The following is a 23,864-nucleotide window of genomic DNA, read 5'->3' as shown; positions in this document are numbered from 1 at the left end:
TTTGGGAAATATTAGTCCTCAAGTGGACTCGCGTGAATAATGCACGTCATGATACGAATACATGTAAATTTTTCAAGCAACTGTGTTCCGTACACATAACCAATTAGCAATTATCCGAGCTGTTTCATAGTTGATTTCCAATATCAAAGAAGTCGCCGTTGCTTCAGATTCAGAACAATAACACATGCGACAATCAATGTTTGTCCCTTGAAGTCGTTTAACGAATAAAATACTTCACAAGAACGTGGGTGATTTTTCTCTATTCTTCGGAATGGTAAAAGCCTTGACATAGAGACATGAAACACAGGTTATAAGGTCCAGCAATATCCAGAGGTTTTATAGATTTCTTTATGTCGTATCAAAAATCATACATGTATAGACAACAGATTTGAAAATATTAATAACAAGACTATTGTCAAGCAATATAAGCCCCCTACCGGCTCCACCATTGTCAGAAATATATAAAAAAAAATATTTTTTATTTGTTGCCATAGCAACCAGAATTTTTGACGTAGGAACAAAATGAAAAGACGTGCATAATGTCCTTATTGCCATCTATCCATGTTAAAAGTTTCATGAAAAAATATTAAGAACTTTTAAAGTTATTGCAGGATCCAGAAAAGTGTGACTGACTGACTGACGGACGGACACACAGAGCGCAAACCATAAGTCCCCTCCGGTACAACCGATAGGGGACTAATAAATATAAACGTTCAGCATGAGAAACCTAAGGAAAATAATCGATATCAGAAGAACTCTTTCACGCGCACGTTTCTCCGAACGGCGTTGGAGTAGCCTCCCTGGAAGTGGAACCAAATATCGGTGGCTAGCACGTTGGTCTTCTTGGGTTCATCTGAAACAAAATAAACAAAAACTTCAAATCCAACAGTATAAGTATGTGATTTTTCGGTTGATATTCTGTGTGATTGAAGAATAACCCTGGAAGCTGAAGGTCATTTATTACTTTCTTACCAAATATAAGCATATTATCAGATGGGCACTCACTCAAATACTAATATTGAATATCGTCTGCTTTCAAAATTCAGATGTCCATTGTGGAACTCTGAAGCCTTGTGAGTATTGACTCATTTGGGAATTTGAGTAAGTCTAAGTTCAAAATGAGTTTAGATGACGTGGTTGGTTGAATGGAACTATCATAGCTTTTTATTAAGTAGAACTATGTTAAACTGTCATTTAAGCTTTACCAAAATTTCGACGTATAGGTTCGAATGTAGGTAAATGTGGTGTCAAAATAAGGTCATATGATGTTTTTGTGTTGAGTTTTAATTAATTAGAGCATGTATTCATCACATCTTTGGAGCAAGTGGCATCCATACTTGACAAAACTTGTCTTTTTTTGGTTACCCAAATACATGTATTTTTACGTTTTAAATAAGTATAAGTCTAAAAGTCATTGTCAAGGTCAAAATGAAGTCCGGTGATATGGGTGTGTTGATAGCTTTCAATGAAACCTTCCATGCACGTATCAAAGGTTTGTAGGAAAAATTATTAATTATGTTAGAAACGTGTCCTGTTGGGTAAATCTAGTATGAAACACACAGACAGGACTGCAAGCCAAACAGTAGATGAAAAAGGCGTTAAAACGCATACAATCAATATGAATGCTTTATCTTATGAATCTCTTAGGCATTAGACATTAACACAGACAAATCACAGAATCAATTATTAGTCAGCTTGTTGACATGTTACTTTAACAATTAAGTGGTTCAATGTTCAAAATAGACAATCACTATAATGATAATGTACATGCAATAACATATCCCTAGTTTTAAATGGTCCTAAAAAAGTTGCAATGACCAAAATTCACTAGGTGTTACAGAACAGAAACATAAAGCCCAATTAATTTTGAATCAGATCTTAACGCCCCTACCTGACACAGCAGCCTTGGCCTCAGGTGTCGTGCACTTCAACACTCGCCCAAAGAAATCCTTCACTGGCTGAAAAACAGTCAAATTACTATTGATTAACAAGTAGTAATAAATTATTTTCATGCAATATTTGAGTTTCATAGTTCATGTATAATATGTATTTAACTGAAGTTGAACAGGTGTAATTCGTGGAATATATCAATAACTATGGAAGACGTCTTTTTGCCATGTATATTAATGGACTAAAGTAATATAGTGTTGCTGTGAGCAAATGTACAATATTTAATACTCGTTTTAACTCTAAGTTATGAACATTTATGATCAATCCATTGTATTATTCCATGTTTATCCCTTTAGATCTCTTCAAAGACGCCAAGTGATGATTCTACCTGAGAAATAAGCTTGAAAGTGATTGGCTTTCAATGCAATTAGGCAAAAATTAACAGTTTAAAACTTTATTAAATATGTTCCACTAAAGACCAGGTACACAGCAGCATGTGCCAATCACAATCTTGGTTTCAAACAAGAACACAAATCTTGAACACACACACACAGGTCTAATCTTAACCCTCCCTTTCCCGCTCGGAAGCAAAGCGAATAACTGCGAGTAACTCGCAGTCTGTTCAGGTTTTATGCTGTTTGCTGCTAATCAGTATCTTAAGGTTGGAAATAAGCCTCCCATACCACTTCCTCCTGCTTCCCGAGGGGTTTAGCTGTCAGCCTCTGAAGGTGACTGGGCACCACGGGAGTTTTCTCCCCTTCTGTTGAGGCCGCGTGCACTCCTGGCTTGCCTGGCGTGTTCTTTGTGGTTTCTTTCGGTCTGAGTGAGTCACAAAATATGAGACTTAGGTTGAAGAGATGACATCATATGAGCCTCGTACTTGGAAAACGGGGCTTAATGCATATGCGCAAGGTGTAATCCCAGATAGGCCAGGGCAATATGCACAGTCTAAACTGTGACAATACTTGCAGCCTAAACTGGATTTTTTGTTAAAAAGACACTTCCGTTAAACAAAAAATACTTTAAAAGTTCAGTCACTGATAAGGCTAAGCAGACTGCACTGGTTAATCTGGGACAATACTTTACACACATGCATTGAGTCCAGTTTTCCCCAGAGCAAGGCACATATTATAAATAGGATATGGTTATGGCAAATCTTGTTAACCCTTTCAGTGCTGGAACCGAATTTAAAAGGCCTTTGCAAACAGTTTGGATCCAGATGAGACACAACAAAACGTGGAATCTCATCAGGATCCAAACTGTTTGCTATTTTGATAGTATTCCTTGAAAATATATCGAAGAAAATGCTAATTTTAGAAATTCAGCAGACAACATTTTAGCAGACGACAAATTTCCCAGCATGCAAAGGGTTAAAGGAAACCATTTTTTTCCCCTAAAACATACTAGGTACATGCAGGTTGAGGTCATCTTACTTCACACCATACACAAACAATTCTAGTAGCCTTTGCATCATGTTTGTTAGTTATAATTGCAATAGTTTGATTAAACGCAATAGATAATTGGCAAACAACATAATACATCAATCTTGTGATCTATATGAAATAAATATTACAGAAAAAAGGAGGAACATTAACTAGGAATGTGTCCGTAGGATGAGGATTTATATTAAAATAAAATTGGACAAGACATTGAGTGTTGTGACATTTTACTTAAAAATCCCATCTAGCACAATAACATTATGGACCTAACAATAGCATCAACTTTCGCTACACCCATATTAGGACAGGGGGGTGTTGAGTAATTGGAGAGGAGTAACATTTGGACAAGTTGTGGATAACAGAAAGACAAACCAGTTAAAACAGACAAACAAATTAACACCTAAGGTTTAACTTAACAAAATTGTTTATCTGTAATAACCTTAACTAAGGATTCACATGTATCAGTATTCATTTGGGGTGAATTCTGTAATTTTTGTCACTCTGTTTCTCGATCCCTGATGTTGTCAGCAGTCTTTCATTTTTGCTTCATGTCCATACTTTTGCAATATAGTCAGCATTTGTACACAGTTCAAGTTGCCTTATGACACTTAACCTTGTGACCGGTAGTTCTTTCCTTATCAGGAGAGTCCATTTTTCTTCTTCACTTGGGAACATGTATAGACTTATATCCAAAGTTGTTTTCAGCTATTCTAATTTAACTTTTGTTTTCAATTATTTGTCAATCTCCATTTTCTGCAGAATGATGTGATTTTAAAATCAGATATGAAATAAACAGCCATATTTTAAAGAAGGTTTTTGATTGGAAGACTATGAAACTACAAATTCCACTAGTGCAATATGCGAATAATGCTGCCAGTGTAACAATAAAAATAAGATTTCCCTGCCGCTTATGAAATATTCCGCCGAAATAGTTGTACCCCTATTAAACCCAACATTTTTCACAAATGTACCCAAATCTCAGGAATGATTCCTGAGTGGACTGCATCTGTGAAGATTCACATCCCCGTGAATATGCACACATTTAAATGACCACTGTGACCTTAAACTTATATATAGTTATATGGTTTTTCATTCGAAATATCGTCTTGAAATCATTTGTGCCAGTTCGATTCGACTTCCGATTTATTTAAGTTCTCTTCATACAAAAATTATGAGCCAGACACAAAATGCATATTGTCCCACACAGGAGCATTCCCTCACATACAATTTTCATTGAATTATTTTTGTTTACAACTTTTTTTCTTGCTCTGGAATGGTTTTCACAAAACTCTCTAAAGAAATCTTAACTGAAAAGGTTTTAATTACACAATTTTATAACGAAGAAAAATCCTGTTTTCTCTGCATACAAAGAGAAATAATGGTAATAATTTAAGCAATATTTTATATTTGATTTTTTTTTTTTTTTACCTCAACATGAACCTGACACTTTTGGAACCTGTATGAGTTCAAGGAATTGACTTAAGTTGTTCATATGTAGCTTTATGAACATGGACCCAGGATGACAATGAATGAAACAAGACGATTTGGACTCACTCTGGTTTTGGTGCCCTGGCAATCTCACTTCTCCTCATCTTCTCCAGCTCTATCTGAAATGATAAACAAGCTTCATTCTGAGAGAACTGGGCTTAATACATGTGCATAAAAAGTCTGCAGACTTCACAGGCTGATAAGGGATGACTCTTTCGTATTTTATGAAATCTTAAGCTGAAAGAAGGTCTTTTCTTTAAGAAAATCAAGAGTAGACAGAAAGTTTCATCCCAGATCAGCATGTGCACACTGCGCAGGCTTATCTGGGATGAAACTTTATGCACATGTATTAAGCCCCAGCACATGGCTCAAATGATCTTCAAAATGCATCAACAGAAGATATACAGTAAAACTAAAGTTTGAATAAGTTATTTGTTGCGTGTTCTGAGAAAACTGGGCATAATGCATGTGAGTAAAGTGTCTATTTCCCCTTTTATGAGATTTTTCTTCTGAAACTTAGGAGGAAAGTGTCGTCCCTGATTAACCTGTGAGAACTGCACAGGCTTATCTTGGATGACACTTTACCCACATGCATTATGCCCAGTTTTCTCAGAATGCAACTCATTTAGTAAAACAAGCCCTTATTGTTATATGAGCCGTGCTCTGGGAAATCAGGGCTTAATACACGTGTGTTCAATAAATGGGCTTCAAACATTTCATATTTCCAATTGTTTAGCATGTTTGTTTGTTCTAGCAAATAACAAAATGGTCTAAAAAACACAGATGTCGACTCAATGAATCAATATTTCCACTTCACACAAGCCTTATAAGTGACGCCCATCTACTCACCTCTCTGGCCACGAGCTGTTTGGAGGAGTAGGTCAGCTGCTTATGTTGGGGCATACCCGGGAACCTTACAGCCTCCTCAACATGCCTGAACATGAAATATTAATTAAATACTATGAGACCATTTATTTTTGTCATGAAAAAAAAATAATCGTCACTTTTTGTCGTCTGCACTTGATTATGCCAATTTCTGGTTTTGAAATATTATTTTTTGTATTGCCTTGGTAATTTTCCGATTTGGTTGTAATACTTGTCTGGGAAATATTGCAGTTATGTTAAATCGTGGTGGGGAGAGGGTTGTTACTTTGGAGTCACTTACAGGAGGTTGGCCCTGTTTATCACATGCCAATTAGCAAGTCTTTTGTTAACACTTGTGACTCATGGCTCTATAATGTAGTTGTACTGTAGCACTAAGTATGACTCACGGCTCTAGAATGTAGTTGTGCTGTAGCACTAAGTGTGACTCACAGCTCTAAAAAGTAGTTGTACTGTAGCACTAATTGTCACTCACGGCTCTAGAATATAGTTGTACTGTCCTTCCAGGGACTTCTCCTGAATGTAGGTGAGGTTGTAGGAGATCATGGTGCTCACCAGGTGTCTCAAGTCTTCCTTCTCCTTCGAACTGTACAGCTGGGTGTTTACCTGATCATGTGACAAAAGAGCAATTTGAGAGCTCATTTCGTTCATAAATGAGCAGTGTTTTGATAAAGAAGACTTAACGCATGTGCTTAAAGTATCGTCCCAGATTGCAAACACTTATCAGGGACGACTCCTTTCACTTTTATGAATTTTTTTGTTTCAAGTAAGTCTCTTCTTAACAAAATTCCAGTCTAGGTGGAAAGTGTGGTCCCTGATTAGCCAGTGGCATTCCTGATAAGCCTGTGGAATCTGCACAGGCTAATCAAGGAGGACACTTTACGAAGAGCATGGATTATATTTATGAAGGCCCATCTCAAGGACAACACTTTCTACACACACATATCTGGTTTTTTAATGAAATGTTGAATACTTCCTTATATATTTTTTTTAACCAAGGCCATCACAATATTTTTTACAAACAAAACTAAATTAAAGAGAGAAACTCTGAGGTAAAATATTTCTTGATGGATATTAAAGGCAAATAGAAAATATAGTGTTAAAAGTTTGTTTGAGTCTAGGAGCACAAAAAGGAAACGGTCCTTCAAATACAAGCTACAGTATCAAGTTTTAAACTTTTTGGTTTGAGGGCAAGAAGGATTTATAAGTCTTTTTAGCACATATGCTGATAGGATAAGTCAGCATTTAATGGACCAATCCTCTTACGGGTCTAAATGTCGGCTGAATGATATCCATAAGGGGTGGCAGAATATCGCCTATGACAACGGCCAGGTTCAGGTACTTTCGTACAGCAGGTGAGATGTCAGCAAGCATTGCCGTTACAAGATTCTCGCTTTTCTTCAGTCGCTGATGGCACTGCAATAAGATACATTAATAAAGTTTTACAGAATTTGAACGAAACAAATACTCAGGTACTTAAGCTTAATCAAACACAAGGATAGATGTATGTACTGTTTACTCACTTTACAACAATAACATACTAAAGATATCAAAGCATAAAAGGAATCAAAAGACATCCTTACAACAAAAGTAATGAACATGTATCATTAACAGGGCAACAGATAAGGTTAATTCTATTGTTTTACGATTTGTATTTGACAGAAAACGAATTGTAATGAAACATCAATCGCACAGAAAACGAGTATGTAAATGGAAAAACGAATTGCATACGATTCTTTGTCGTTTTATTTGCACGGAGAAAATCGTCGTTTTAGTTGTACGGAGTAAGTTTATATAGACACCGGTTCGGGTCTGTGTTGATATAAAGTTACTTCCGTCGTAAACAGTTCAGGAAAATGTCTGCTGTTGAAAGTGGACAGGTAAGGAAACTTTCATTAACAGTGTTGACGCTCAATATTTTACAATTCGACCCGAACCGTAAAAGACAAAAATGTTGTGAAGAGCATACTATCAGACTTAATAGTGCAGGTGGTGACAGATTCTGGAATATTCGGATCAAAACACCGCAGTAGTTCCCTATCTGAAAAACTTATAACATTGCGATTTCCACTGGTTTGTCGTTGATGGAGAGGGTTTGGCAATGTGAGTGTGCTCTGACACTGAAAAGCAGGAGTGTTGAAACTGGTTGAAACAAAATGACTAATCATCATCCATTTGTTAATATACTATGATTACTTATATTTACAAACAACTGATGACACTGTGAACTTATAGTGACAGAATGAGAATTACTGAGAATTATCAATGCCCACAATTAAGTGCTCATCTGATCCCGAAATATATGTAAGTTTTTATCAAATTGTAAAAAAGCCTTTGACAAGTAGTTTTTAGGACAAAAACTCATTGTTACACAAAGCTTGTGGTGAAAACTAATTGACAAAAAAATCTTAGCTGTTGCTCTGCATTAATTTTGTTTTTTAAGACTGATATCAATAAGCAATGAGCCCAGATTTTCATTCGTTCAATAATCACAGGTAAATGTGGTCATTTTTCACTCACATCCGCCATGGCATGTGGATACTGTATCTTGGGCGGTGTGTTGGACGCAAACAGGAAATGGAAGCCAACGGAGAGGTAGAACAAGTACGGCATCAGACTGTAGTCCTGCTGGTGCTGTATGTACTCCGTCAGCTGGTCGTTGAAACACAGCCAGTCTGTTGCCATGGATACCTAAACATATGGAGATGGGGAATCTTTTGAGTCTTGTCCAAGCAAAACTGAGCTTAATGCATGTGCATTAAAAGTCTTCCCAGGGAAGACACTGTCCGCTTTTATGTATTTTTTTGCATTAAAGTGTCGTCCCTGATTAGCCAGTGCAGACTACGCACATGAACTGAGCTCAGTTTTCACAGAACAAGGCTCAATTTGTACAGCAATTCATACAAGCAGTCCTCGGAACAAACTTTTTCGTACTGGGGTATTTAATATAAATCTAATGTGTTCTGCATTATCTTTAGTGTATATACAATACATTTTATAGATTGAATATAAAGAGACTTTTATAATGCTTCTATTTGTAATAAAAACAGTATAAAGTCTGTTCAGGGAAATACAAAACAAGAGCTGTCTCCATAGGATGACATATGTCCCCAATTAACGCTTTGATAGAAGTTATTGAAAGGCACTTAGTGAGCCCGTGACCTAGTTTTTGACCCGGCATGACCCATTATTCGAACCTGACCTAGATATTGTCTAGATACAACTTCTGACCAAATTTGGTGAAGATCGAATGAAAACTACTTCAACAAGAGGCCCATGAGGGCCTGTATCGCTCTTCTGGCTAGAACAACATTGGGAAACAGTTTTAACAATTATTGTTTATGTCATTTTCATCATTTCAAAATATCAGTTCAATTACGATGATTTATGCCATATTAATTAAAATGATCTGATTTCAGTGCTTGATCACTGTTTGTGTTGCTTAGTATAAGCATATGATTGTTTTGAGTCAAAGATTGGCCATATCATGGCATAGTATACTTAAACCATATATATATATTTCTAATTTTTATGACATGCATCAGAAAAGAGAGTGAACCAATTCTGGACCGACTCATATAAAGTTTGCAAATTACTATTCTAAATGAAATCAAAATGGAAAGTATTGCTGCGATAAGAGTAAAGAACATGGTGAGAAAAGGAGAAGTTACTCACTTCAATTACTTTTTCCTCTAGGCACATTTTCAAAACGTTATCTGCTGCAGATACATTAAAATGCATATGTCAAGTGAAACATTGCAGTTAATGTACTGGCATCATATGGGCAACACAATGAACTCTTATTCCCCAGGGCAATATGAAAAATCTGGAAAGAATAAGATGGAAACTGTGTACTTAATCGCGCAAACAAGGAGAATTTTCTCAAATTCAAGAGGAGATTATTGTGTACTTATTTCTCTGATACTGCTCAAATTCAATAGGGTTCATGTCCTCATTGATATAAAGATACTGTGCAGATTTGGAAATAATTGCAGAGCTCCAGATAAGGTTTTGTGAAATTCTTAACGTTACTACCAGATTTTTAAAAAGAATTCTTAACTCTGAAATTTTATTCTTAACGTTACTACTAATTTTTGGAAAATAATTCCTAACTTTTCTAAATGACCTAAAAATAAAAAATAATGTTTTTTTTTCATGCAAAAAATCAAAATAAACATACAAGCAACTTTATTTAAACGAGTTCAACAGTGTCTATTCAGTATTATACAATTTTATTTTTCAAATACCTTCATATGCCCAAACTGTGCTTAGATTGCATGACTTCGATTATTTTTTTTACATATTTCACAATTAAAACGGGTCTCCCCTTCAATCTTTTCAACGATTAGCCACAGGAAATGTCCCTTCCACTCGTTCAAGTGTTTTGTGTGTTTAAGTTTGGACCCGTCGTGTCGCGTTTTTTTTAGCTTGTCCGACTGTGTCGGCAACTGAACATACAACATCATATAAGATATTTTCTATAATGTCTTTCTTAACATTCAACTTCTGCTCACTTTGCGTACAATATGTTAAAAGCGTGTTTTTGCAGGCTTTGCAGTTTTTTAGGACGCTCTCTGGGCGCCGCCATTGTTTTTTGACAGATAGAGTATCATAGACTGTACACGCAGCTTTTATTGGAAAAAATGCGCTTTGCTAAACAAACCCGATAACCATTCTATATAAGCACCGAAAAGATCTTTAATACGCGAAAAGAACTAAATAAAAATCGAAACGAAAAGATGTAAAAAATAATATTCATAACTTGATTTTGTAATTCTTAATGGTACAACAAGATTTTAAAATAAATACATCACGGACTTGAAATTAATTCGTAATTACGAAAATAGGTCCCTTATCTGGAGCTCTGTAATTGGATGAAAACTGTGGAATTAATTGCGTAAACAAGCGGGATTTCAAAATTATCTCATATTCATGGGGAAAGTCATTCTGGAATTATTGCTTCGATATAGCTCTTTTTAAAAAAGGGTTTGAGTCCTCATTGATACAAAGACACTGTGCAAGTTTTCCAAGAATTGGATGAAAATTATGGACTTTATCACATAAAAAAACTGAATTTTCATTTTTTCTCAAATTCAAGGGGAGATAATTCTGGACTTAAAACTCCGATATTGCTCATTTTCAATAGGGTCTGACTCCTCATTCAGATAAAAACACTGTGCAAGTTGGGAAATAATTGGATGAAAACTGTGGACTTTATTGCGTAAACAAGCGTTATTTCACAATTTTCTCAAATTCAAGGGGAGATAATTCTGGACTTTTTACTCTGATGTAACCCATTTTAAATATGGTTAAAGTACTCGTTAATATAAAGACACTAGCAAGTTTGAAAAGAATCGGATGAAAACTGTGGACTTGAAAAAGTCCAACGCACGCACAGACGGACGGACGGACGACGGAAACCACGCCATGACATAAGCTCTTCTTGCCTTCGGTAGAGCTAACTAGAGAGTGGACACCATGCTAAATCCTTGAAATGCACTAAGTGACCCCGTGACTTAGTTTTTGACCCGGCATGACCTATATTCGAACTTGACCTAGATATTGTCTTGATACAACTTTTGACCAAGTTTGGTAAAGATCAGATGAAAACTACTTCAATTAGAGAGCGGACACCATGCTAAATTTTTGAAATGCACTAAGTAACCACGTGACCTAGTTTTTGACCCGGCATCACCCATATTAGAACTTGACCTAGATATTGTCTAGATACAACTTCTGACCAAGTTTCATAAAGATCGGATGAAAAGTATTTGAAATAGAAAGAGGACACGAAAAGTGTGACAGACAGACTTACAGTGCGAAAACTATATACCCCCTTTTCTTCGAAAGGGGGCATAAAAAATAAGGCGAGAAAGAGGAGGAAATAAGAGGAGAAAAGGTCCCATTAGGCTGGGGAAGGTCATACGCTTAGTTCGTAGCTGTTCAATGACATACCCCATCCATGTAGGGGTCTTTGAATTTGCACTCCAGGTAGTTCTCAAAGAGCCCCTGGGTGACTTTCTCGTTCTCCCCAGCTCCCTGAACAAGGGACAACACGTTGCTGAACCTGAAATGGGGGTTTGAGTGATGTTCTGGGAAAACTTGGCCTACCTGTATGCTTGTGCGTAAAGTGTTGTCCCAGATTAGCCCGTGCAGACTTATCAGGGACGACACATTTTGCTTAATTGGATTTTTTGTTACAAGGAAGACTCCTCTAAATGAAAATAGTTTAATGGGAAAGTGTTGACCCTGATTAGCCTGCGTGGACTGCGCAGGCTAATATGGGACAACACTTAATGCACACACATTAAGCCATGTTTTCCTAGATGGCTGTCATGTCATATGAACCAAGTGTTATGTCCACAATAATTTCATTTAATTTAGATAAGAAAGTGAATGATTTTAAGATACCAATTAACGACAACTGATTTCATTCATAATCAATAAGATTTAATCGATTCACTCTGACTCAGAGCAAAATGTTTGTGCGACTATTAATAGTTGTTTAATTTATACTTAAACTTAAGTTTAAAGTTTGGCCTTTTAAATAACAAACAAATTGTTCTCACTAAAGCAGTGTGCAAGATTGTTGTGATCATATGAGTTCATGTTTATGACGTCACAATACACAAAATCTTAAAACGCTCAAGCAAATCTTTGGCGTTTTATCAATTCATCTTATAAGAGCATGAAATGATCAGATAATGTGTTGCTTTCTATTGAGGTTTGTATAATCATTTCTTTTGAAGCAATTTAGAACAGATATTTTAACCATTGTTCTGCCACTGATGTTTTCAATGATCACTCATGAAATGAGAATACTTTCTTAAACTGAAATCAAAAAATAAACTCTATATCACGAACATTCGATAACATCATTGACAAAAATAATCCTAATGTTCTATAAATATAGAAGTGACATAACATGCCATGCAATAACCATTAACAACTTGGATATGTATTTTTATGCATTTGTAGTACCTTTGAAAGTTAAATTCAATTAAATACCTATCTTACTAGATACAAGTTTTAAAGGCTTAATTTCCAACCCTTGGATATTGACGAGCAGCAAACAGCATACAACCTGAACAAACATATTACCATTCAGTACATTGACATTTTTCTAAAGTACATAAGCCCTGTTCTGGATATACTGGCTAAATACACGTGTGTTAAATGTTTATCAGCTGAGAATAGACTTTCGTTCAGCAAAGACTCCCTTTAAATTAAGAATTACATAAAAGCAGAAAGTGTGGTCCCTGATTAGTCTATGTAGACTGCACAGGCTTATCTGGGACTACATTTTATGTACATGCATTAAGCCAAGTTTGACCAGAATGGGGCTCATATAGTATAACTTCATATATTACCTGGCTGATTGGGAGGTGTTCAACACAAGGTCTCTGGTATTGGACTCATGTACGTTGACAAATTTTTGTCTATAAAGGATACATAATGATGTAAAAATAATATTTTCCTTACTTTTGCCCAGTTTTTTTTCCTGTGATCGAAGCAATGATATAATAATCATAACAGCTTACTTCAACGAAGGGAAATCTTCAAAGTAAATTAACTTGGCAGAAAAGCAGGACTTGATGAAAGAAAATGATGGAGAAACACCTTTTAAATATTGTGGACATTATATACGATGGAGTAGCGCTCTGTGGAAACCGGGCTTTATACATGTGCGTAAAGGGTCGTCCCAGATAAGCTACTGCAGTTTGCACTGACTAATCAGGGATGACACTTTCCACTATTATGGAATTCTTCTAAATAAAAATCAAGGCTGAAAGTGTGGTGCCAGGTTAGCCTGTGTATACTACTCACACTAATGATTCTGGGACAAGACTTTACGCACATGCATGAAGCCCAGTATTCTCATAAAGTGGCTCATTCACAATTCTTACATAATACTCTCTCAACCCTTCCATGAATCACAACTGGATATTATTTTACATTGGCAAAAAACATAACAATTTGAAATAATACATCTGAAGTATACAATAAATACAAATTTTGAAGATCTTTACAAAAAATCTCACCTTTTTGGTTTTGGCAGAGTGAGCACATCATACCATACAGAAAACAGGCTCTTGTGGGAGTCCTTCTGGCCCACTGTGAGAGACTGGATGTTCCGCAGGCTCAGCTCCTTACTCCTACCCTTGATGAACTAACACAAGGAAATGTCAAGTGATCCATAAGTATGCCTTAACTCTTTACCACTTAGATACATATTTTCACACATCTTGTTCCTCGGAAAGTTATATTTATTTTTAAGACCTTTCTTACTAGATTCAAGTTTTTAAGGCTTCATCTCCAAACCTTAGATACTGATGAGCAGCAAACAGCATAAAACTTAAACAGACTGCGAGTTACTCGCAGGCTGTTCTGGTTTTATGCTGTTTGCACACAGCCATTTTCACTTTGCTTCTAAGTGGGAAAGGGTTCAGTTTAAACACCTTTCTAAAATCCCATGTCCTATGTTGTGTTTCAATAAAATGTTATTGAGGTACAGCACTTATTAAAACAAATTAAGACATACATGAAATATATAACTGGACTGTATGCTATAGGTTTGCATATTTTTTTGCTTTTTTGAGAAAATTGTAGTGTTTGGAAATGATAACTTTGAAATGAAACAGAATTTCTCTTGAGCTAGTTAAGGTATGTAATGGAAACTTTTTTGCAAGTTAAAAATAATACTAAATTTATAAAAACAAACATCAAAAAGAACAACTTTGGCTTTGAATGTTACAGTTGTGACAACAACATCGATATATAAAACATTGTAGTACTGTTCAGTAGAGCTAGAAGTCTTATTCCAAAAGCAAGAAAAATGTCAAAATTGAGCCACACTCTGGAAACACCAGGCTAAAAGCATGTGTGTAAGTGTTGTCCCTGGTAAGCATGTGTGTAAGTGTTGTCCCTGGTAAGCATGTGTGTAAGTGTTGTCCCTGGTTAGCATGTGTGTAAGTGTTGTCCCTGGTAAGCATGTGTGTATGTGATGTCCCTGGTAAGCATGTGTGTAAGTGTTGTCCCTGGTAAGCATGTGTGTATGTGTTGTCCCTGGTAAGCATGTGTGTAAGTGTTGTCCCTGGTAAGCATGTGTGTAAGTGTTGTCCCTAGTAAGCATGTGTGTAAGTGTTGTCCCTGGTTAGCATGTGTGTAAGTGTTGTCCCTGGTAAGCATGTGTGTAAGTGTTGTCCCTGGTTAGCATGTGTGTAAGTGTTGTCCCTGGTAAGCATGTGTGTAAGTGTTGTCCCTGGTAAGCATGTGTGTAAGTGTTGTCCCTGGTTAGCATGTGTGTAAGTGATGTCCCTGGTAAGCATGTGTGTAAGTGTTGTTCCTGGTAAGCATGTGTGTAAGTGTTGTCCCTGGTTAGCATGTGTGTAAGTATTGTCCCTGGTAAGCATGTGTGTATGTGTTGTCCCTGGTAAGCATGTGTGTAAGTGTTGTCCCTGGTAAGCATGTGTGTATGTGTTGTCCCTGGTAAGCATGTGTGTAAGTGTTGTCCCTGGTAAGCATGTGTGTAAGTGTTGTCCCTGGTAAGCATGTGTGTAAGTGTTGTCCCTGGTTAGCATGTGTGTAAGTGTTGTCCCTGGTAAGCATGTGTGTAAGTGTTGTCCCTGGTTAGCATGTGTGTAAGTGTTGTCCCTGGTAAGCATGTGTGTAAGTGTTGTCCCTGGTAAGCATGTGTGTAAGTGTTGTCCCTGGTTAGCATGTGTGTAAGTGTTGTCCCTGGTAAGCATGTGTGTAAGTGTTGTCCCTGGTAAGCATGTGTGTAAGTGTTGTCCCTGGTAAGCATGTGTGTAAGTGTTGTCCCTGGTAAGCATGTGTGTAAGTGTTGTCCCTGGTAAGCATGTGTGTATGTGTTGTCCCTGGTAAGCATGTGTGTAAGTGTTGTCCCTGGTAAGCATGTGTGTAAGTGTTGTCCCTGGTAAGCATGTGTGTAAGTGTTGTCCCTGGTAAGCATGTGTGTATGTGTTGTCCCTGGTAAGCATGTGTGTAAGTGTTGTCCCTGGTAAGCATGTGTGTAAGTGTTGTCCCTGGTAAGCATGTGTGTAAGTGTTGTCCCTGGTTAGCATGTGTGTAAGTGTTGTCCCTGGTAAGCATGTGTGTAAGTGTTGTCCCTGGTAAGCATGTGTGTAAGTGTTGTCCCTGGTAAGCATGTGTGCAAGTGTTGTCCCTGGTAAGCATGTGTGTAAGTGTTGTCCCTGGTTAGCATGTGTGTAAGTGTTGTCCCTGGTAAGCATGTGTGTAAGTGTTGTCCCTGGTAAGCATGTGCAGTTCTCTTATAAACTGGATTTTCGCTCAGGGACTTCCTGTGAACAAAAAAATACCACAAAATAAGACAGCCAAAACTAATCTGGATGACCCTTACTTGACACACATGCATTAAGCTCCGTTTTTCCAGAGCGTATCTCATTTGTTACCTGTTGCTGAGAACTGTACAAAGCTCGCAAGAGGCTTTCAAAAGCTGGGATCATTCTTACCTGCAGGGTATTTAAGCAAGACCTGATGTCATTGTCTGTTTTCTCACATAGTGCCAGAAGGGTGTTCATGTCTGACCTGATGTTCTCCAGACGTATGACCTGCAACATTTAACACCACAGCTCATGTGTATATCTTCTGTGATAGTTAGCATGCATAAATGATGCAGTCTAAACTTCAAATGCCTTCATGCAGAAGCCTGTTTCATTTTTAATCATTATCAGAAACTGACAAAACTTCCACTAGCCTGATAATTTACATTTCCTGAATATCGTGATCCCCAAGCTACATTGGGCTGTGTTGACTGTATGCCATATTTGTAGATTCTTCTTATACTTTATCAGTTAAACTGTATGGCAATTTCATTCATGGGGTTTTTTAACAATGAAAATTACTTGCTATTTACCTATCTTCAATTGAACCCTTTTGTGAAAAGAAAATGATGTATTTGGAATAGAAATTTGTCATTTTAATAATACACAGGAGATTATCTTCCTAGAAAGTTTCATTTAAACTCAGAACCAGAAGTCTAACCATGAAATAAAAAATCAAAGACAAAATTTGTCATAATTAACTTCGGCAAATAAAACGCTGCTATTACATGAATGAAAGAATACATGTTTCTACAGTACCTCATGTAACCTGGCAGCCAGTTTTGTAGGGTCTGTCTGGGGAAAATTGATGATGAGAGCATTCTGCCGTAGCAGTCTCAGGGCTGGCACGTACCTGAATACATGGCAGTAACATAATATAAGCCTCACTCATTCTGGGAAAACTGGGCTTAATGCATGTGCGTAAAGTGTCGTCCTTGATTAGCCTGTGCGGACACTTTCCGCCTAAATTGGATTTTTTCTAAGAAGAGACTTCATTTAAACAAAAAAATGTCATACAAGCGGAAAGTGTTGTCCCTGATTAGCCTGTGCGGACTGAACAGGCTAATCTGGGACGACACTTAACGCACATGAATTATGCCCAGTTTTCTCAGAACACCACTTATATCAGCCTCATTCTGGGAAAACAGGGCTTAATGACAGCCAAAACTACCTCACATCTACTTATGATTTACAAAACAAAACTTTATAGCAAGGTCTCATTGCTCAGTGTAACTTAAACAAACAGAAATGATAGTTGATTTGTTTCATGCTATTTGCACATAGCCATTTTCACTTTGCTTCTTAGCAGGAAAGGTTCAAGGCAAAATTTAACATTTTATCAGTAAGTGTGACCTTTACATTCCAGCATGTGACCAAGATTTCATGTAACTCATTGTCGTTTAACGGAGGACATTAGTGTAATGTTATGTTAAAATTGCACGATGAATGTCAAATTAACATTCTGGACAAGCAGTTGTATTGCCAATCTTGACGTTTTAGCAAGACCTGGAGGCAAGGAGTAGGATGTTACACATGACGTGCCGTCTCCTCATGGAGGCCAAATTAGGTAAATTATTAGAAAATTGCATTATAGCGGACAAAGTTTAAATAACCAAGACAAGCTCGGTTGCACACACATCATGCAACCACTGACACTGCTATTTTGAGTATTCCGAAAGCGGGCTTAACAAAGTCCAACTTACTGGTCGTTACATATACAGATAATTGGTCTCCGGAGAATGCCCCCCTCCTCTTTCTTCTTTTTCTTCCCCTCCTTGACTTCTTTGCCCTCTGGAGCATCTGTTTTTCTGATCACATTTAACAGTACATTGATGGCTGCCTGAAATGGGGGAGGCTTTAAGAGTACTTAGTGAATAGTGTAAAAACTGTTGTACTGAAAACTAAAGAATGTTTGTTCCAACAATTCAGTATGCTATTTATGAGCAAACTTATCAAAATTATGGTAAATAGAAATACAAAAACAAGATTTAAATGAAACATTTTTGTTAAACTGTAAGTCACACAGAAGGCTGAATTTTTTATATTTTTTTTTATACCACATTTATATAGCGTTCTTTTCATACTCGAGATGTGCCTTCAAAGGCGCTTTACATTTTCTCCCACTGGATCATAAGTTAAGTCGTCCGTTAACATCTTGGCGCAGTATGCAGCCATGGCACATTAGCTTATTTCCCCTTTTATGGAGAGGAGCAGATGTGGGATAAATTTCTTGCTCAAGGAAATTCCAGTGGTCAGGGCGGGATTCGAACCTGGGACCTCTCGATCCCTAAGCCAGCGTCCTACCATTAGACCACTGCTCCCCCTGATATATTGCAGGGTGATATTTAATTAAACCACCCTTGGGCTTTAAATTCACTTCTCATCTTTAGTAAATATACAAAAGGAAAGTAAATTTCTCAAATTCATTAAAACCAGGATCGGATTATTTCATGTATATAAGTCTTTATATTATAGGGCATTTTGCTGGGAAAACTGGGATCCATATATGTGCGTAAAGTGTCATCACTTTCAACACTTTCACCTTAACTGTTTTTTTATTCAAAGAGATTTCCTTTACATGAAAAATTCCATAACAGTGGAAAGTGTCTTCCCTGATTGCACAGGCTTATCTGAGACAAGACTTTATGCACAAGTTTTATAAGCTTATGATTGATGACTAGCCTCTGGAGCCCCGTCTATCTCGTCAATAACCAGGCAGTTGGGTCGAGGGTCAGGTCCCAGAACCGCCTTCATCTGTGTGGAGGACTCGATCTTGTTCTTGAACACCTCGGCACTACGGTCATCACTGAATGTATATCATGAAGGCTGCATTATAGTAAGAGCAACCAATAAGAAGTTGAATCATGCGTTATTGTTCACTTATTTCAAAATCTTTGGATGTATGTAAACTCACTTAATAATTTGTTGCTGTAAACATATACTATAATATATGTAAGATTTATTGGGTTTACTATTTTGATTTAACAACACCCATTCCTGCACAAGGCCAAAGAAGTACAGAAATAACCCAATATACAGTAAAATAATAATAAAAATAATAATAATAAACTATGCAAAAGGTATTTTCTATTGTTTGTTGAAGAAGAACAAGGTCCAGTATAATCTGGTGAGGTCCGGAATTTTTTTAAAGTTATTGACCTCATGTCTTGTAAGATTTTTTTGTCTTTCGCATGGGTTGCTTTATACAGTAAACTAAAACCAAACTTAAAAGTATGCATTTCCGGTAAAGATTTGTTTGTCTTATAGTCACAGTAAATTTCAGTGCTTTCCACAGGATTTTTGTTCAAATGCCATGGGGCTATTAGGGTTGGGTTTAGGAGGGCTGCCCCCTCCATATATTAATGCCTTTTTACATTTATTTTTTACGTAATTTGGTGCGTTAGGCCTATACAGGACAAGAGCACCGCATAACGGGTGCCAACACTCCGCTGCGGGAGCAGTTTTTTATAAATGAAAGCTTGTCATATTTTTTTTTAGAGGTCACAGTGACCTTGACCTTTGATCTAGTGACCCAAAAACGGGTGTGGCATGTAGAACTCATCAAGGTGCATCTACATATGAAGTTTCAAAGTTGTAGATGGAGCACTTTGATTTTAGAACCAATGTTAAGGTTTTAGCACGGCGGACGCCGGACGGCGAAAAAAAGACACAACATGACGAGATGGCTATGACAATGCCTTGGGTTTCCTCCAAAAAAGCCTAGTTGAAAATAACCCCAGCTATTAAGTCATTCATAACGACCTTTCTTTATTGTTTTAACCCTTTCAGGCATAATTACGCATAATACCAACTCAATCAAGTCCCCAATACATCCATATCAACCAGACTAAATAACTGCATAATTACTTTTTCCAGTTGCAATTTATTACCAGATAATCCCGTATATTCCTTTTTTTAAAACAAATTCTGGTAAATACTGAGGATAAAATTGCTTATAAGAATTTAATTAACACAAACATTCGCCATTTTTATTAAGGAATTAAATGACTTTAAGCACATGTAAAGCATATTTAAGCAGATGTATAGTTCAAGATATGACGAAATAACGTCTAATAGGGAGTTTTTTTCCAATTGAACACGCGTAAATTGCCTGACTTGCTATGTCCATTGTCCCAAATTTGAAATTTGAAAATTAAGCCTGGAGTTTGTCCCCAACAGATCCATGAGTTATTATTTTATTACAGTCTTTCTAGTTGCAATTTCTGGTGAGTACAATGCAAAATATTATAAACCAGACCATCCTTAACACCCCATGTGTATTCATCATTCTATAAAAATGTCATTAAGAACAACACAAATAAATTAAAATCGACGAACCATACCGTATCCAAAACATATCGAGATATGTCTTTTAGACGTGAAATAAAATATGCATATCGTTTGACTGCAGAAAATGAAAACAGTAACCAAGAAAATCCGCAATCAATGCATAATTTGGTTTACATATTGTTTTACAACATGCTTTTGCAGTGCTTTACTAACAGTGCTATTCGATAAGTTTAAGAAGGCGGTCATTTGGAACATTTTGTAGAATTGTAAAATTTTCTGAATTAGTTTTGTCAATTACCGTTCCTGTCTGTGACCGGGCAAAATCAGTACAGTGCAAATTTACGGAATGCCAGGTAATATTATTCTCAAATGATCACGCACTCAAAGAATTAGCCCCATCATCCCCCCCCCCTTAAAAAAACACTAAAAGGATTCACATTTACGATGATCTCAAAATCGACCTTGCAGGGCGCAAATTTCTGAACTCAACAAAACATATTTATAGCTGGGTGTAATGAATTCAACAATAATTTGTTAAAATGCTTTGAATAAATAAATATTGTGACCATATTATGCATGAAGATTACACCCGGTTGCCATCATCAGTCTTCTTAGTAACTTGACGAGATTTCATCATTGAGTGTGGCAGAAAGCAAAGCCTACAAACTGTGACGAAATAAGATATTTTTTGTGGCAATTTTGTAACTCATTGTCTGCACGATTTTACTGCAGGTATTGACTGCCTACGACTGCTGTCGCTCATGCAAAGCGTGCGCTCTCATTGGCCTATTTCAATTATCCAATACATCAATGCTCCGCTTTTAGTTGGGCTTTGATTGGGAAAAGAGATAATGTTATTGACAGATGATTGTAAATTGGCTCTCAAAATATTTGGCGAAGAAGATATCGCTTTGATCTTAAGAAGGGCTAGTTGCAGAAAAAATACACTAAAGTGTAAATTTCAAGCGCCCTGCTGATTCAGATTTCGAAATTCATGCGCCCCTGTTAGCTTTAGAACTTGGCCAAAATTTTAGTCAAATAATATTTCCAGTAGATTTCGTGTTTCCTATGAAAACTGTAGGACTTAGATTGCAGAAAATGTAAATTTTGATATTTTTTTTAAATTGTGTATATAGTCTATACCTTTAAAGTGCTATGTGGGATTTAGCTAGTTTTATTAATTGGCCGTATTTTTTGTTACAACAAATTACCAAAAAGAATGTAGAAGATTTAATTAAAACTGGGTGAGTTAAAGATTGGAAGCTCTACATTTTGCAATTTTTGTATAAATAAAGGACAATACCTCAGAAAATCTATGAGCCAATTGGTTGGCTATCAAACTCAGCTCCCATTTTATGTCAACAAACAAAGTTTGGTAAAGATTTGATGAAAACTGTATGACTTAGAGAAATGAAAACCATCTACCCAACCACCTCCAAAAAATGATCCCACAATTAGTCCCATAAAGTGATGTGTATATAAACATTGTTATCTGAAAAAAAGAGGATAACTTTTGTAATGTTAAATGTAGTATGATACAAATCATACATCTCTAATATTAAAAGGAGAAATCCTCACAACTTCAAGTGTTTTACGTTGAAAAGGCAGAAGAACATTTCCGGAAATAATTGTATCTACATGCAGACAGACGCCCAGGTGATTCCAATGTTACCCTTTTAGTATTTATCATGGGAGTGGGAGATATAGGCAGAAGATAAGACCATTTACCTGGCGTTCATCTCAATCACGTTGTAGCCAGCATGACGTGCAATGATGTGTGCTAAAGTTGTCTTCCCTAGCCCCGGAGGACCACACAACAGCGCCACCTGTAAGAGAATAAATAAACAAAAACTTAACATGTGGACATATTCCATGCAAGCAAAATTACTGGTAGGTAATATTTACATTTTACGGAATTTAGTAACTTCAACTTAAAAATCTTTTACATAGGAAACAAACTTAATTATCATTTCAAGTTTACAATTCATTATAAATAATATTAACAAGGGACAAAATTTCACAAAACCAGGTTTTCATTGTGAAAAAAAAATCTGATAAAGGGAGAAAACTCAAACTGAACTTTTGAAATGAACAAACAAAATTAACCCCCTTTGTAAGTTTGTTTTAAAAAAAAATCTATTTTTAGTCGTGGCGACCTTGACATTGGAGATATTGACGTGATTCTTTCGTGCGACACACCATCCCATGATGGTGAACAAATGTGCCAAATGATTTTAAAATCTCACAATGAATGACATAGTTATGGCCAGGACAAGCTCATTTATGGCCATTTTTGACCTTTGAACTCAAAGTGTGACCTTGACCTTGGAGATATCGACGTAATTATTTCGCGCGACACACCGTCCAATGATGGTGAACAAATGTGCCAAATGATTTTAAAATCTGACAATGAACGACATAGTTATGGCCCGGACAAGCTTGTTCCGCCCGCCCGCCAGCCCACCAGCCAGCCCGCCCGCATTCGCCAATCTAATAACCAGTTTTTTCCTTCGGAAAACCTGGTTAATAAAAACAAATTGATAAACTAAAATAAGAATAAACATCTCTCTCATGCAATAACAAAACAAAAATCCCCATGCCTTCTGTAAAGGCCTAAGATGTTTATCGAGCTCGTCCAGAACTTCAGGCTGGTTTTTCTTCTTGAACTTCTTGGGTTCCTCCTTCTTCTTCTCCTTGATCTTCAAGGGCAGGTCCTTGTTGAACACCACATAGTCCCACATCTTGAGCCAGTGTAGCAGGCTGCGATTGATGTGCTGACATGGGAGGGGGAAAACATAGGAGTTGAGGCATGTCATGGGAGATTGGAGATATTATTCTTACTCTTGGGAAATGGGGTTAAATGAATGTTTGTAAAGTGTCCTCCCAGGTTAGCCTATGCAGTCCGCAAATGCTTATCATGGACGACACTTTCTGCCTAGAGTTGATTTTCATTTAGAAGAGGCTTGCTTTAAAACAAAAAATTCCATAAAAGTGAGAAAAAAACCTTTTCCTAGAGCAAGGCTAAAAGCAATGTGGATCAGTCTAAAAATGGTGATCCTTACACAATCACAATTTAAACATACACGCATTCACTATTTTAGACCGAGATTGGCATAATCTACATGTATTTTCAATTTTGAATGCAAATGACATCCAGCTTGCTATTACTGAAATGTAAATTATGGCACAAACAATACTCCACTATTCTAAACAATAAGTCTAGTTGGAAAATTCATGTCATAGTCCGTATGTATTTACTCTTTCCCCCCATAAGAAGGGTTAAAAGTGAAAATGGCTTTTGCAACCAGCATACGGTAAAACCAAAAACAGCCTGCGAGTAACTCGCAGTCTGTTCAGGTTTTATGCTGTTTGCTGCTCATCAGTAACTAAGGGTTAGAAATGAAGCCTTTAAAACTTGAATTAAGTAAGAAAGGTATTTAATTAAATGTAACTTTCTAAGGGACTAAAAATGAGTCAAAAACCTATCTACGTGGTAAATGGTTAACAATTA

The 23,864-nt window shown here is 36.7% G+C and overlaps 1 protein-coding gene across 1 annotated transcript in view; it reads right to left on the bottom strand.

Moving 5' to 3' along the window:
• Positions 1-247: 247 nt before the first annotated feature.
• Positions 248-23,864, bottom strand: part of LOC127866585 (chromosome transmission fidelity protein 18 homolog) — a 42,468-nt gene continuing 18,851 nt past the window's right edge. The window contains exons 8-24 of the mRNA XM_052407218.1: positions 22,954-23,127; positions 22,082-22,179; positions 18,742-18,869; positions 17,767-17,899; positions 16,823-16,916; positions 16,193-16,291; positions 13,742-13,869; positions 13,070-13,138; positions 11,655-11,766; positions 8,220-8,390; positions 6,966-7,115; positions 6,175-6,305; positions 5,667-5,751; positions 4,884-4,936; positions 2,574-2,709; positions 1,892-1,958; positions 248-853 (exon numbers count right to left, since the gene is read on the bottom strand). Coding sequence (XP_052263178.1) covers positions 747-853; positions 1,892-1,958; positions 2,574-2,709; positions 4,884-4,936; positions 5,667-5,751; positions 6,175-6,305; positions 6,966-7,115; positions 8,220-8,390; positions 11,655-11,766; positions 13,070-13,138; positions 13,742-13,869; positions 16,193-16,291; positions 16,823-16,916; positions 17,767-17,899; positions 18,742-18,869; positions 22,082-22,179; positions 22,954-23,127 — 1,935 coding nt within the window. The 3' untranslated portion in view covers positions 248-746. The remainder of the gene's footprint in view (positions 854-1,891; positions 1,959-2,573; positions 2,710-4,883; positions 4,937-5,666; positions 5,752-6,174; positions 6,306-6,965; positions 7,116-8,219; positions 8,391-11,654; positions 11,767-13,069; positions 13,139-13,741; positions 13,870-16,192; positions 16,292-16,822; positions 16,917-17,766; positions 17,900-18,741; positions 18,870-22,081; positions 22,180-22,953; positions 23,128-23,864) is intronic.

The sequence above is a fragment of the Dreissena polymorpha genome, chromosome 2, assembly GCF_020536995.1.
Source record: "Dreissena polymorpha isolate Duluth1 chromosome 2, UMN_Dpol_1.0, whole genome shotgun sequence".
In the NCBI taxonomy this organism is placed as follows: Eukaryota; Metazoa; Mollusca; class Bivalvia; order Myida; family Dreissenidae; genus Dreissena; species Dreissena polymorpha.
The sequence above is the reverse complement of the archived record's forward strand: the minus strand, read 5'-3'. Positions and strand labels throughout refer to the sequence as shown.